The following is a 14,247-nucleotide window of genomic DNA, read 5'->3' as shown; positions in this document are numbered from 1 at the left end:
AGGCCGGGGCTGACGTAAGCGTGTCCGGCCAGTCAGAGGACGCGTTGGTGGGAGGCCTCACGGTGGGCGCGCCCGGAGGAAGCAAGGTAGGAGCAAGGAAGCTTGAAGTCAAGATGGAGAGTGCTAATTGCTCCGCTGCTGCGGCAAACGGGGCCGTGGGTTCGCAGCGGGACCGGAGTCTGGTGCCTGAACGGCTTCAGAGACGCGAACAAGAGCGGCAACTGGAGGTGGAAAGGCGGAAGCAAAAGCGGCAGGACCAGGAGGTGGAGGAGGAGAAGAGCGACTTTTTCGCCGCCGCCTTCGCTCGGGAGCGAGCGGCCGTGGAAGAGCTTCTGGAGGGCGGGGAATCCATGGAGCAGCTGGAGGAGGCGGCCGCTCGGCTCCAGGGCCTGCAGAAACTTCTCAACGACTCAGTTTTGTTCCTGGCCGCCTACGACCTGCGGCAGGGACAGGAGGCGCTGACGCGGCTGCAGGCGACCTTGGCCGAGCGGCGCCAGGAGCTGCAGCCCAAGAAGCGTTTCGCTTTCAAGACCCGGAGGAAGGACGCTGCTTCGGCCACCAAAGTCGACGCAGCCCCTGGCGCCCCGGCCGCGGAAGGCATCCTGGCCTCTCCGCCGCCACTGAAGGAGGGGGGAGGCATCGGCTCCAGCTTTCTCTTCGGCTTCTCCAATGTAGAGTCCCAAGTCTTGGAGAAGCGAGCGGAGGAGCTGCACCAGCGCGACGTCCTTTTGACCGAACTGAGCAAATGCACGATCAAATTGTATGGCAATCCCAACACCCTGCGGCTGGCCAAAGCCCGAAGTTGCACGCTGCTCTGCGGCCCTGTGTCCACCTCTGTGTTCCTGGAGGACTGCAGTGATTGCGTGCTGGCCGTGGCCTGCCAACAGCTCCGCGTACACACTACGAGAGACACCCGCATCTTCTTGCAGGTGACCAGCAGGGCCATCGTGGAGGACTGCAGCGGGATCCAGTTCGCCCCTTATACCTGGAGCTACCCGGGCATCGACGAGGACTTCGAGGGCTCTGGTTTAGATAGGAGCAAAAATAACTGGAACAACGTCGACGATTTCAACTGGCTGGCCCGGGATATGGCCTCCCCAAACTGGAGTATTCTTCCTGAAGAAGAGCGAATGATCCAGTGGGACTAAGCAGTTGTTACTGTGTTCTTCACTCTTACCAAATACTGTCCATGTGGGACCGACTCCTGCTAATGGGACCTCAAAGCTTACTTAACTGTTTTCATACTTTGTATGTATGTTTTCAGTATTTTAAGACTTGAGATTGTGATAGGCTCCTACTTGTGATTTCCATTAAATTCACGACAGGTCTAACACTTTGAAGCATTTTTTATATTTTGCTAATGTGTAGTAGCTTTGATTCCACTATGGCAGTTGGAAGCAGTAAGAGGAAAAGTGTGGGGGTGTGTGTTGGTTATTAGTGATTTGTGGTATTTAAAACTTAATGATAAAGTAGGCCCTCAGTAAATATTTAATAAGGGAATTTAGTAGTGCTCTGGTAGGAGCCAGTACGGTCTCAAACCTGTGCAAAACACTAGTAATTGAGAGCTCGTGAATTGAAGGTTTGACTTCCATAGGTATTACTCAGCAGGGCCGTGGAAAGACTCTGGTCTTCAAATACATGTTAGCTTGGGCTTCTGGAGTCCAGCTACTCATTGACTTGTTTGGATCCAAAGTTTTGGCATCGACCCCAGGAGGCTCATGAGTCTTACCTACTGTAAAGCCAAAATAATTGTAGGTACCAGTTTTTTGTGCCCTTAAAAGGTCATAGACACTGTTTTAAGCACCTTACTCATGTAAACATGACTAAGTCCAGAAAAATCTTATGAGGTAGATTCTGTTAGCCCCATTTTTCAGGTGAGGTAGGTGAGTCACCGGAGTCACACAGCTAAAGAGGGCTGGGATTGGAAACCAGGTAGTCTGGCTCCAGAGCCCACCTTCGCAACCACTATAACATAGTGATTTCGAATAGTGTTAGTTGAGTTGGACAGAGAGCGTCCAAAGTCATTAAAGAGGGCAAATTGCTTCTCCTAAATTCTCAGGAATAAATATGTTACATATCCTCACACAAAGACATCTAGCTGAATCTTAAAATTTTCCACTCATTTTGCTGTAATTTTCTACTATTACAAATTTGGCGTTCTGCTCTGTTATCACCCATTATTCTTAAATGGAAAGTTCTAAGAGTTTCAAATTTGGGTCTAGTGACCTTGTATCTGCAGACATGATTTTAATAATGACCACAAGAATTAAAGTGCTTGTGGTACCTTAAGTATTTCTATGTTCTATCTTTTTCCAAAAACAACTTAAGGTGGCTTTTAGGATATGTGAACAAGGGTGGAGTCACCCAGGCATAATTGAGGCCAGTAAAAAAGGTGGCGTGCCAAACTCTATTCCTTAGCTGGAGGTGAATCTGGAATTTTTTCCCCTCAACTGTTGGCTGACTTGAAACAATCCTAACCATTTCACAGTTTACAACATCTACAAAGAAAAGGGGTAAAAATCTATTGCTTAGGAGAATGAATTCAGGTAATAAAAAGAGACAACATGTAATGCAATTCTCAACCATGTGTTCACATAAGAAATCAGGACTAGTATTGTAAGATTGTGCTCCTGAAGACTGATAGTTTAACACCAAGGAAAAACACTTCAGGAAAAACCATGCCTATGGCACTGCTAGGCTTGCAATTCCTCTTTGGGGACTGAACTTTCACAGGACAGTTAAGTAGTTGCGTCCAAAAAAATCCCTACAATTTGTAGTGGCTAATAAAACCACAAAATCATGGCAGTTTGAACCATAGTTGATGCTTGCTAATCTCAGCTGAGCTCTCCTGTATCTTCTTGAAGTTTTCTCTCTCCGACCTCCATAGCCTTGCTCTATCCTGTTTCTCTTAGGACAGTTTTTCCCCTTTCATTATGATTCCAGTGACTCAACAGCAATTAAATGTGCGTGATGCCCAAGGTTTTGCCTTTAGCTTCCTTGTATATGCGTTCTCCAGAGCCATGACTCTGAAGCTCTGTGTACAGTCCTAGGTCAGTGGGCTCACCTGCCTGTCAAGTTCATGTATTCTTAAAATCTCCATTTCACTTCTTTGCCTCCCAACTTCCATATTTCTTTCAATGCTGTCAGCCTTCCCCAGGCATTTGATGCTTACGAGGGCCAAGCAGGTAACATCAGTTAGGCTGTTGGGAGAAAGTCGTTAGGGAGTGGGGGACCAGGTGACTTGGTGGACAAATTTAAGCATTTTTTTTAAAAAAGATTTTATTTATTTGACAGCGAGAGAGGGAACACAAGCAGGGAGAGTGTGAGAGGAAGAAGCAGGATCCCAGCGGAGGAGCCTGATGTGGGGCTCGATCCCAGAACGCCGGGATCACGCCCTGAGCCGAAGGCAGACGCTTAACGACTGAGCCACCCAGGGGCCCCCAAATTTAAGCATTTTAAAAACGTACAAGCCAACCAAAACATTTTTTGTGGTCTCCATCTGGTCCCTGAGCTGGCCAGTTTGTAACCTCAGACTTCCAAATCACGTCAGTTCTGCCCTCAGCAGATCTTGCCTCTTCCTCCTGTCCTCTCAAGTCTTTCTGCCATTTCAGAAATTTAGACATTTCTATGTTTTCCCTAGACTTAAATTGTGATGGGGATTTTTTGGGGAAAATAAAGTCACACCCCTGAATTAAAAGCATTGATTGGAGGGGAGCCTAGCTGGTTCATGCCACTCTTGATCTCCAGTTGTGAGTTTAAGACCCCTGCCCGGCATAGAAATAACTTTAAAAAGCATTGATTAGAGTTATTTTAATAAGTTTTTATTAAGCAAATTTAATAATAATGCTCATTACAATGAGAGCATATTGTACCAATAAATGTAATAACCATATATTTTCATAAAAAACTGGGAAGTGCATGGGTGATTCAGTGGGTTAAGCTCCAACTCTTGATTTTGGCTCAGGTCATGATCTCATGGTCTTGGGATGGAGCCCCACGTCAGGCTTCTCGCTCAGCGGGGAGTCAGCTTGAGATTCTCTCTCTCCCTCTCCCTCTGCCACCCCCCCCCCGCTATCTCTCTCTAAAATAAATAAATCTTTAAAAATTAAAAAAAAATCAATGTAGGGAAGCAATAAAATTGCACATTAGTCAAGCAGTTTATTAAACTTCATTTAGGATTGGCTATGTTAGACACAATTAAGTACAGTATCACATAATTGTAAAGTATCACTCCAGAGTCTCAACCCCATATGAATAAGAGAAATGGCCAATTTACATATAAATTTTAATCCTGAAGTTCCGATTGCAATGCAAGAGTTATTGCCAAAAAAAGTTTTAATTCTATTAACTAGGAAATGAACTAAAGCAGCAAGATGTGAAGATTGAACTTTCTGTGGGTAATGTTACAAGGTAATACAGTGTTTTAGAGAACATCATGCAATTACTCTAGTATCACAGAAATTAGACTAAACTGCATTTAATTCAAAAGTCTCATCACCAACTTGAAAACTTGGTCACACTACTTGACTATTTTCTTCTCTTACCAAGAAAATAAATTGGCCATTGCAGTTAAGATGAAGGGACTCCTGGGTGGCTGAGCCGTTAAGCGTCTGCCTTCGGCTCAGTTCATGATCTTACGGTCCTAGGATCGAGCCCCGCATCGGGCGCCCTGCTCGGCAGGGAGCCTGCTTCTCCCTCTCACACTCCCCTTGCTTCTGTTCCCTCTCTTGCTGTCTCTCTCTGTCAAATAAATAAATAAAATCTTAAAAAAAAAAAAAAGATGAAGGGAGATGAAGGGCCAATTATTTACCCAGCTTAAGTTTCAGGAAGTGCAGGTGCAATATGACATAGAAAGCCATGTTCGATTCAACTGAACAAATATCTGAGCATCTCCATGCACCTGTTCGGTGCTGGGCACTAAGAATGGGATGACAAGCAAGCATGTGGTCTTCCTTTATGGAGGGTACAGTCTAGATGAACATGAATGAAAGAACAATCCTGACAGAGAAATTCTGAGAGCTCTGAAAGGGCCGCTGCCTTATAACCTTCTCCAGGTTAGAAAAGATGTTAAGTAAGGCATCTGTATTAACCACCCATCCAGGGGCTGAACTCCCTGAATGACACCTCTACCTACCACCTACTTGGATTAGCAACAGTCCCAGAAGGATGCAGTGACTCTTCAAAGACCTGCCTTCCAATTTTACTCTGAACTTGAAGAACTGACAAGACTGAGCAAGACAACTCAAGGCCATTTACTTACCTGGTGAGCAAGCTCAACATTCTGCTCAGGAATTCAAATGCTTTATTATGAAGATTTTTTTTTTTTTAGTTGAATACCTTTCAGTTGTGTTAGTTCACCAAGAAAGCTATACATAATCTGATTGTTAGAAGTGACATCAAGGGGGCGCCTGGGTTGCACAGTCGTTGAGCGTTGAGCGTCTGCCTTCGGCTCAGGGTGATCCCCACATCGGGCCCCACATCAGGCTCCTCCGCTGGGAGCCTGCTTCTTCCTCTCCCACTCCGCCTGCTTGTGTTCCCCCTCTCGCTGGCTGTCTCTCTGTCAAATAAATAAAATCTTAAAAAAAAAAAAAAACAAGAAAAAACCTGACATCAAGGTCGAGGTCTGAGTCTGAGACGGCAGTGCAGTGGGTTTTTTAAACATAGATAATTTATGCACAGGTACAAAAAGATTAGAATAAAAAGTATATCTCCCTTCCTTTGATCCCAGCCATTCAGTTCTCTTCAGAGAGCAACAATCCTGTCCTTGTTTCCTTTATTCTGGTTTTTGCATTTACAAACTTAAGTGCAAAATATCCTTTTATCCTCCCACCCAAACAGAAGCATATTATGTAAACTGTTAGGCACCTTACCTTTGTCATTAACATTATCCTTGGAGATCTTTCCATGTGAGTACACACAGTCATTTTGTTCTCTTTAACTGCTGCATGTCTTGCATTCCATGGACTGGGCTATACTTGTTTACAGTCTCTAATTGATGGACATTTAGGTTGTTCCAATATTGAGCCATTAGAAAAATGTTACACATAAATTATTTAGCATACGTGCAATATTATCTGTAGGTTAAGTACCTAGATGAGGACTTGCCGGATCGATAGCTTATGATCATTTACAGTATTGATACTATCCAATCGCCTTTCAGAGAGGTGTTTCAATCCGAGCCCTCACTAGCGAAGTCTGAGAGTGCTGTTGCGCCACATCCTTATCAACGGGCTGTGCTATCAAATCTTTGGCACTTTGCCAATCTGATAATTACAAAGTGTTATCTCCCTGTAATAGCAGTTGTAATCATCTCCTAACTTGTCTTCCCATCTCTGATTGCTAAATCCTCCTACATGCAGCTGCCAAATTAATTTTCTTAAAGCATGTCCCTTCTGCTCTAAAACCTCTGAGGTTCCCATCTTCCGCTGCACTCCCCCGCCTGGAAGGCAAGCCCCTTCACCATCTGCTCTCGGCTTCCTGTTCCTACATGATGTTTTGCTGTTTCATCACACACACTTCATGCTCCAACTAGTCTGAACTAATACCCATTAATCAAACACACCGTATCAATCAGGGACCTGGCAGGAAACAGATGGCACACTAAAATGGATAATTTGAGAAGAGCTTAATACGGGAGCTGTTTCAAAGTTGTGGGTAGAGTTTAGGAAGAGCAGTAAGAGATGGTGTGATACCTGTTAGCACTGCTAGGGCTCAAGGGACAAAACTAGCGACCCGAACCCAGAGGGAGAGAACGCTGCCCGACAGGGGCTGTGGCCTTTGGTGGAGGGATGCCACCACAGTGGGAATGAAAAAATGCCACTCCCTTCTGCCGGTGACTTCCATTGGCTGAGCCCAACCAGAAACTGTCGGGCAAGGAAGTCTTTGGAGCAGTCCATAACGGTCAGCTCCCAGGACACAGAGCAGGGTGGAGAAAAATGAAGAATGGATTTGGAGGAACAAATGGAAGATATTCAGTCCAAACACCTGCCATACTTCCTGGCCTTTTTCAAGCAGTTCCCACGCTTGAGTCCATGTACACTTGCCAAAATTTTGCACAAGCCAAATGTCACCTCCTTTGGGAAGTTTTCCGGGATTTCCCTCAGTTTCTTTGAAAAGGAAGCATGATATTTTAAGATTATAGGGCAAAAAAGAACAGTGAATGAGCTAACTTCCTGAGGTCAGGTTGCATTCTCTGGTGGGCACACGTTTCGAGGGAAAGAAAGATTCGAAGAAAGTGGGGAGTGTAGGCCAATTCAGCCAACATTCATGTGATGGAAACACTTCTGAATGCGTGTCAGCATTATCAGACACAGAGAATCCAGTATGCCTCCAACTCCAGAAATGATTTCTGCAAAGTCATTGTCCTTTGGAAACGTTCAAGAAAAGACGAGACATCAGAGGACACGCTTCTCAGAAAGACCACAGAATGAGCTCTACAAGAAAAGGGTAGGGTGGGGCATCTGACTGGCTCGGTTGGAGCTTGTGACTCATGATCTCCGGGTCCTGAGTTTAAGCCCGACACTGGACGTAGAGCTTACAGGAGAGGAGAGGAGAGGCATTCATGTACATGCCATCAGTAATGGAAATTTCTGACAAAGATGACGGGAATGGCGATGACTTTTACGGTCATTGAGCAATGAGAATGCTTATGGACATTTACCAAGAACATTCCATTGAAACTGTAGTTGGTTTTTTTTTTTTCCTTAAAGATTTTATTTATTTATTTGAGACAGATAGAAAGAGAGCATGAGCAGGGGTAGGCAGAGGAAGAGGGAGAAGCAGACTCCCCGCTGAGCTGGGAGCCGGACGTGGGGACTCGATCCCACGACCTGAAGATCATGACCTGAGCCGGAGGCAGACACTTAACCATCTGAGCCACCCAGGCGCCCCGAAGCTATGGTATGAGAACCCTTAGTAAATTCAGCTTGTGCACAAAATTCCCCCCACAAGAACAGTAACAATTTAGCTTTTTGGCTGCATACATATCTAGTTTATCTTTATTATATATTTGTAGCCTACTTGATTTTCGTTTCTCTTCATCTGCAATTTTGGTGTTTTTATGGTATGAAACGTGTTTCCTGCATTGAAAACACAATTTACGGGGCACCTGGCTGGCTCTGCCGGTAGAGCATACTACTCTTGATCTCGGGGTTGTGAGTTCGAGTCCCACATTGGCTGCAGGGATTACTTTAGATAAAATCTTAAAAGAAAAAAAAAGGAAACATAATTTATAACATTGCATCTCTAGGAAAGATGGGTTAGACTTGAAGTGGCCTGATGATGTGTGACTGACAATAAGGAACAGACTTGTTCAATCCAGCAGCACCTACATGAGAGATATGTCCCCCTGGGGCTTTATAGAAAGTGCTGCTTGTGATGATTCATACCAGAAATTTTCTCCTAATAGCACTTCCTATTATTAGAAGTGACAACAGTGTAACAGGGGGCACTGGCCACCCATATCTCTTGGACTTTGTCTTGTGCCCCAGGGGACTACTGCAGGATATTGCCAATCGTTGGTGTCACGGGGTTCTGGTTCCCAAGACTGTTCAGAGCCACGTCGCTGTCTTGCGTGGCGAGCCAGAGGAGCTGAAGAATTACTCCCTGGGAGCTGTCCTCCATTAAAGCTGGCCAGGAGTTACTGAATAGTTACCTGGGCTCTCTCAGTGTAGACGGGATGACTCGGAGGTGTTGCCCTCCTGATTTCCCCGTGGAAGCTGGCTGAGAGCACACTCCCTATTGGCGGCCTTCCCTCCTGTATCACTTTTTCCCCTTCCCACTGGTGTCACGTGAACTTTCTCTCAGATCTTGGCCTTAAGGTGGTGTTTCTCAGCGTTTCTTTCCCCTTAAGGAAACTTTTTAGATACTTTTTTCCCTAATCCCCTATAAAATCCCCTGTCTATATAATTTTAAGACCACAGATAGACCACTGTAGATTTGTTCTGGGCTGTGCTTTATCATTTCTTATGTATATCTGTGCTTTATCCATAAAAGTGAGGCTTCTCTTTTGCCCTTGAATTTCTTGTACAAGAAGAAAGTCTAAAGATGAATGAGCTAAGTGTCTAGCTTAAGAAGTTACAAAAAGAGGGGTGCTTGGGTGCTCAGTCGGCTAAGCATCTAACTTTGGCTCAGGTCGTGATCTCATGGTCTTTGGATGAGGCCCTGACTGCTTCTCCCTCTCCTGCTCCCCCAGTTTTTCTTCTCTCTCTGACAAATAAATAAATATAAATAAATAAATCTTAAAAAAAAAAAAAAGGAATACAGAGAAGAGCCAAAGGCAAGGACATAAATGCAATAGAAAGATCGAAAAAAAAAAATCCATCAGCTGATTCTTTGAAAAGATTACTGGAACTAACCAAGCTCTGGCTTACTTCGTCAAGAAAAGAAAAGAGAAGGCAAGCATAAACCAGGGAAGAAATAAACGGGACCTTACCATTGACGCTGCAGATACTAGAAAGATAATAAGGGGCTACTGTGAAGACTTTTCTGCCAATAAATTTGAATACCTAAATGAAATGAATAAACTTCTAAAAAAATACAATTTGCTACAGAAGAAATAGAAAAACCAGACAGTTCCATAACTATTAAATAATTGAAGCCATAACTGAAACTTTCCCACAAATAGAACGTCAGCCCCAAATGGTTTTGACAGTAGAGTCTATCAAATATGTAAGGAAGAAATAATATAATTTTGTACAACTCTTCCAGAATATAGAAAAAGAAGGAATTTACCCCCATTCCATGGTATGAGGCTGCATAACCTTGATACCCAAATCAGACATGGACTTCACAAGAAAGGAAAATTATAGGCCAATCTAACTCAAATAAATTTGTGAAGATCATAAAATTTTATCAGTAGACAAAATCCAGAACTATGTAAGATGATAATATACCAGGGTTTATTCTAGAAAGATAAGGCTAGCCTGACTTTAGAAAAAGGACTGATTTAATTTATCACATTAAGAGATTAAGGGAAAAAAACCATATGATTATCTTAGAGGTAGAATTCAGCATCTATTTATGAGAACACACTTTTGGCAAAGTAGAAATAGAAGGGAATTTCTTGTTAAGGGTATCCTGCTAAAACCAGGGACACTTGAGTGGCTCAGTCAGCTAAGTGTCAGACTCATGATTTTGGCTCAGGTCATGGTCTCCAGATCAAGCCCCCAAGACAGGCTCTGTGCTCAGTAGGGAGTCTGCTTGAGATTCTCTCTCTCTCTGGCCCTCCCTGCACTCACGCGCGTGCTCTCTCTCAAATAAATAAATCTTTAAGGGGTCGCCTGGATGGCTCAGTCGTTAAGCGTCTGCTTTTGGCTCAGCCCCGCATTGGGCTCCCTGCTCCGCTGTGAGCCTGCTTCTCTCTCTCCCACTCCCCCTGCTTGTGTTCCCTCTCTCTCGCTGGCTGTCTTTCTCTCTGTCAAATAAATAAATAAAATCTTTAAAAAAAAATAAAATAAATCTTTAAGAAAAAAGTATGATGATAGCATGGGAATAAATAAAATGAGTGATGGGACAGAACAGAGAATTCAAAAATAGATCCATGCATGTATGGAAACCTGATTTAGGACTGGGCAGTGCAGACTGCTGGGAAAAGGAGACACTATTCCATCAATGGTATGCTGGGATTACCTATCCATAGAGAAGAAAATGAAATCATACCTCTTCACCATACCATAAACACAAATCTATTTTGAAAACATTAAAATCTTAAAGAGAGAAAAACGATTAACCTTTCAGAGGGCAAAGGAGGTTATCTTTCTACGTATGGAGCAAGGAATAATTTCTAAAACAAGCACTAACTGCAAAGGAAAAATCAGAAAATTCTATTAAGAATGCATATTAAATTTTACTAATAAGAACTTATGATCTTCAAATGATGACATAAAGAAAATAATTGTGACACATAAAAATGCCAAAGAAATATTCTATAGAAAATATAAGGAAGTGCCACAAATCAGTCAGAAAAACACCAACAACCCAAATGAAAAATGTGCAAAAGACAAAAAAAATCCATTTTACAGAGGAAACACAAATGACAAGCAATTCATGACAAGTTATGTCATTAGTAAACAGGGAGATGCAAACTAAGGGCACAGTTAAAATCAGGGAAACGAACATGAGTAAGTCTCATAGCAATAGCAAGAGCTGGAGAGGCTGCGGGTCACGTACTCACCGACTGCTTAAGGAGACTCTTGGCATTGCTGCATAAACGTGAGGAGTCACACACCGTCCACCCCAGCAGCACTCTTACAGTTATGTCCCAGAGAAACTTCTGCTCAGCAGGAGACATGTACAGAATCTTAACAGCAGCTCTGGGGGCACCTGGGTGGCTCAGACAGTTAGGCGTCTGCCTTCAGCTCCGGTCATGATCACAGGGTCCTGGGATTGAGTCCCTCATCGGACTCCCTGCTCAGCAGAAAGCCTGCCTCTCCCTCTCCCTCTGCCTGCTGCTCCCCCTGGTTGTGTTCTCTCTCTCTGTCAAGTAAATAAATAAAATCTTTTTTTTTTTTTTTTTAATAAGAGCAGCTCCGGGGCCCCTGGGTGGCTCAGCTGTTAAGGCTCCCTGCTCGGCGGGAAAGCCTGCTTCTCCCTTTCACACTCCCCTTGCTTGTGTTCCCTCTCTCACTGTCTCTCTCTATTCAATAAATTAAATAAATAAATAAATAAAAATAAAAAATAAAAATAAATAAACAAGAGCAACTCTGTTCATAAAAGCAACACTAGAAATCATTAAAAAAAAAAAAGAGAAAACAATGGAAATCACCCATATACCCACTGACACGAGAATGGCTCATGCGTGGTATGATTTATATATGCTATGTATGGCATATGTATGGCATGAGTACAACTTTGTAAATCTCATAAATAAGCAAAAATATATATGCAGGGAAACACTACATGATTTTTGTGTGAAGAGAAAAAGTTAACGTATCCAGAATAACGGCTACCACCTCTTAAGCAGGAGGAAAGGTGTCTCAGTCAGCTTGGGCTGCCCTAACAGAAGCCCACAGACTAGGGGGGCGCTTAAACAACACAAATTTATTTTCTCCTAGATCTAGAGGCTGGAAGTCCAAGATGAAGGTGCCTGCTGATTTGGTTTCTGTGAAATCTCTTTTTTGGCCTTCCTGCTGTGGCCTCACATGGCCTTTCCTCAGTGTGTGTTGGCGGGGCAGGGGACAGGTGGTGTGAAGTTCTGGTCTCTCTTCCTTTTCTTTTTCTTTCTTTCTTTCTTTCTTTCTTTCTTTCTTTCTTTCTTTCTTGGAAAGGGAACTAATATTTATTGAGCACCTACTAAGTGCTAAAGAGCTTTATGTAATTTTTTTTAAAAAATTATTTTTTTAAAATTTAAATTCAATTAATTAACATATAGTGTATTATTAGTTTCAGAAATAGAGGTCAGTGATTCATCAGTCTTATATACCCAGTGCTCATTCCATCATGTGCCCTCCTTAATGCCCATCACCCAGCTACCCCGTCCCCACCCCCCTCCCATCCAGCAACCCTCAGTTTGCTTCCTATGATTAAGAGTTCCCTATGGTTTGTGTCCCTCTCTGATTTCATCTTGTTTTCTTTTCTTTTAACTGTTTTTTTTTTTAAAGGTTTTATTTATTTGTCAGAGAGAGACAGAGAGAGGGAGTGCATGAGCGGGGGGAGGGGCAGAGGGAGAAGCAGGCTCTGCCCTGAGCAAAGAGCCTGATGTGGGACTTGATCCCAGGACCCTGGGATCATGACCTGAGCCGAAGGCAGATGCTTAGGCGACTGAGCCACCCAGGCGTCCCTCATCTTGTTTTATTTTCTTATAAGGACACCAGTCTTATCAGATTAGAGCCCACACTTAAGACTTCATTAATTAATTAATTTATCTATTTATTCCTATGCTATCATTAACCGGGTCCTGGGACTGAGCCCTGCGTCGGGCTCTGCATTCAGTGGGGAGTCTGCTTGAGGATTCTCTCTCTCCTTCTCCCCCCACTCTCTCTCTCTCAAATTAATAAATAAATCTTAAAAAAAAAAGACTTCATTTAACCCAATTACTTCCCTAAGAGGTAACACATACAGTCACGGTGGGAGTTAAGGCTTCCACATCCGAATTTTCAGGGGCCACAATCAGTCTTTATCAGAGGGGAATGTCATGTAGGTGCAAGTTACTTGTGAAATTCGAGTTGGGTGATGAGTATTTAATTTATTATTACAATTTATATATCTTACATGTATTTTTTGTATCAAAAATTATATTTAGGGTACCTGGCTGGCTCAGTCAGTGGTGCCCACGATTGTTGATCTCAGGGTTGTGGGTTTGAGTCCCATATTGGGTGGGTGTAGAGATTATTTAAAAATAAAGTGTTAAGGGGCGCCTGGGTGGCACAGCGGTTAAGCATCTGCCTTCGGCTCAGGGCGTGATCCTGGCGTTATGGGATCGAGCCCCACATCAGGCTCTTCCGCTATGGGCCTGCTTCTTCCTCTCCCACTCCCCCTGCTTGTGTTCCCTCTCTCGCTGGCTGTCTCTATCTCTGTCGAATAAATAAATAAAATCTTTAAAGAAAAAAAATAAAAATAAAGTGTTAAAAATTATATTTAGGGTGCCTGGGTAGCTCAGTCAGTTAAACGTCTGCCTTCGGCTCGGGTCCGGGATTGTGCCCCAATTTGGGCTCTCTGTTCAGCTGGGAGTAGGCTTGCTTTTCCCTCCCCCTCTGCCCCTTCCCCGCTCGTGCTCTCTCTCTCTCAAATGAATAAAATCTTTGAAGAATTACATTTAAAGATAAAAAATTAATGAACTTAGAGCTGTATATTAATGTTGATGAAATTCAAACGAAAAATTTAATGCTGATTGATCAAGCTGTACATTTATGATATGTGGGTTTCCTGGAGGTATGAAAAATATTTTTTAAAGATTCATTTATTGGGGCACCTGGGTGTCTCAGTTGGTTAAGTGTCTGCCTTCGGCTCAGATCATGATCTCTGGGTCCTGGGATCGAGCCCGATATCAGGCTCCTTGCTCAGCAGGGAATCTGCTTCTCCCTCTGCCTCTCTCCCACTTGTGCTCTCTCTCTCAAATAAATTTTAAAAATCTTAAAAAAAATAAAGATTTATTTATTTGAGAGAGACAGAAAGTGTACATGTGAGAATAGGGGGAGGGGCAGAGGGAGAGAATCTTCAAGCAGACCCCTAATGAGCCTGGAGCCTGATGCAGGGCTAAATCTCATGACCCTGAGATCATGAACTGAGCCGAAACCAAGAGTCAGACAC

The 14,247-nt window shown here is 43.5% G+C and overlaps 1 protein-coding gene across 1 annotated transcript; it reads left to right on the top strand.

Moving 5' to 3' along the window:
- The first annotated feature begins 22 nt into the window (after nt 1–22).
- Nucleotides 23–1,333, top strand: TBCC (tubulin folding cofactor C). Its single transcript, XM_011218764.3, has one exon. The coding sequence runs from the start codon at nt 114–116 to the stop codon at nt 1,146–1,148; it is 1,035 nt and encodes a 344-aa protein (XP_011217066.2). The 5' UTR covers nt 23–113; the 3' UTR covers nt 1,149–1,333.
- The last annotated feature ends 12,914 nt before the right edge of the window (nt 1,334–14,247 follow it).

Source organism: Ailuropoda melanoleuca, chromosome 19, assembly GCF_002007445.2.
Source record: "Ailuropoda melanoleuca isolate Jingjing chromosome 19, ASM200744v2, whole genome shotgun sequence".
NCBI lineage: Eukaryota > Metazoa > Chordata > Mammalia > Carnivora > Ursidae > Ailuropoda > Ailuropoda melanoleuca.
The sequence above is the reverse complement of the archived record's forward strand: the minus strand, read 5'-3'. Positions and strand labels throughout refer to the sequence as shown.

What these genes read in the sequence shown, in the direction of transcription:
- TBCC (XM_011218764.3), top strand. Translation starts at nt 114, where the DNA reads ATGGAGAGTGCTAATTGCTCCGCTGCTGCGGCAAACGGGGCCGTGGGT.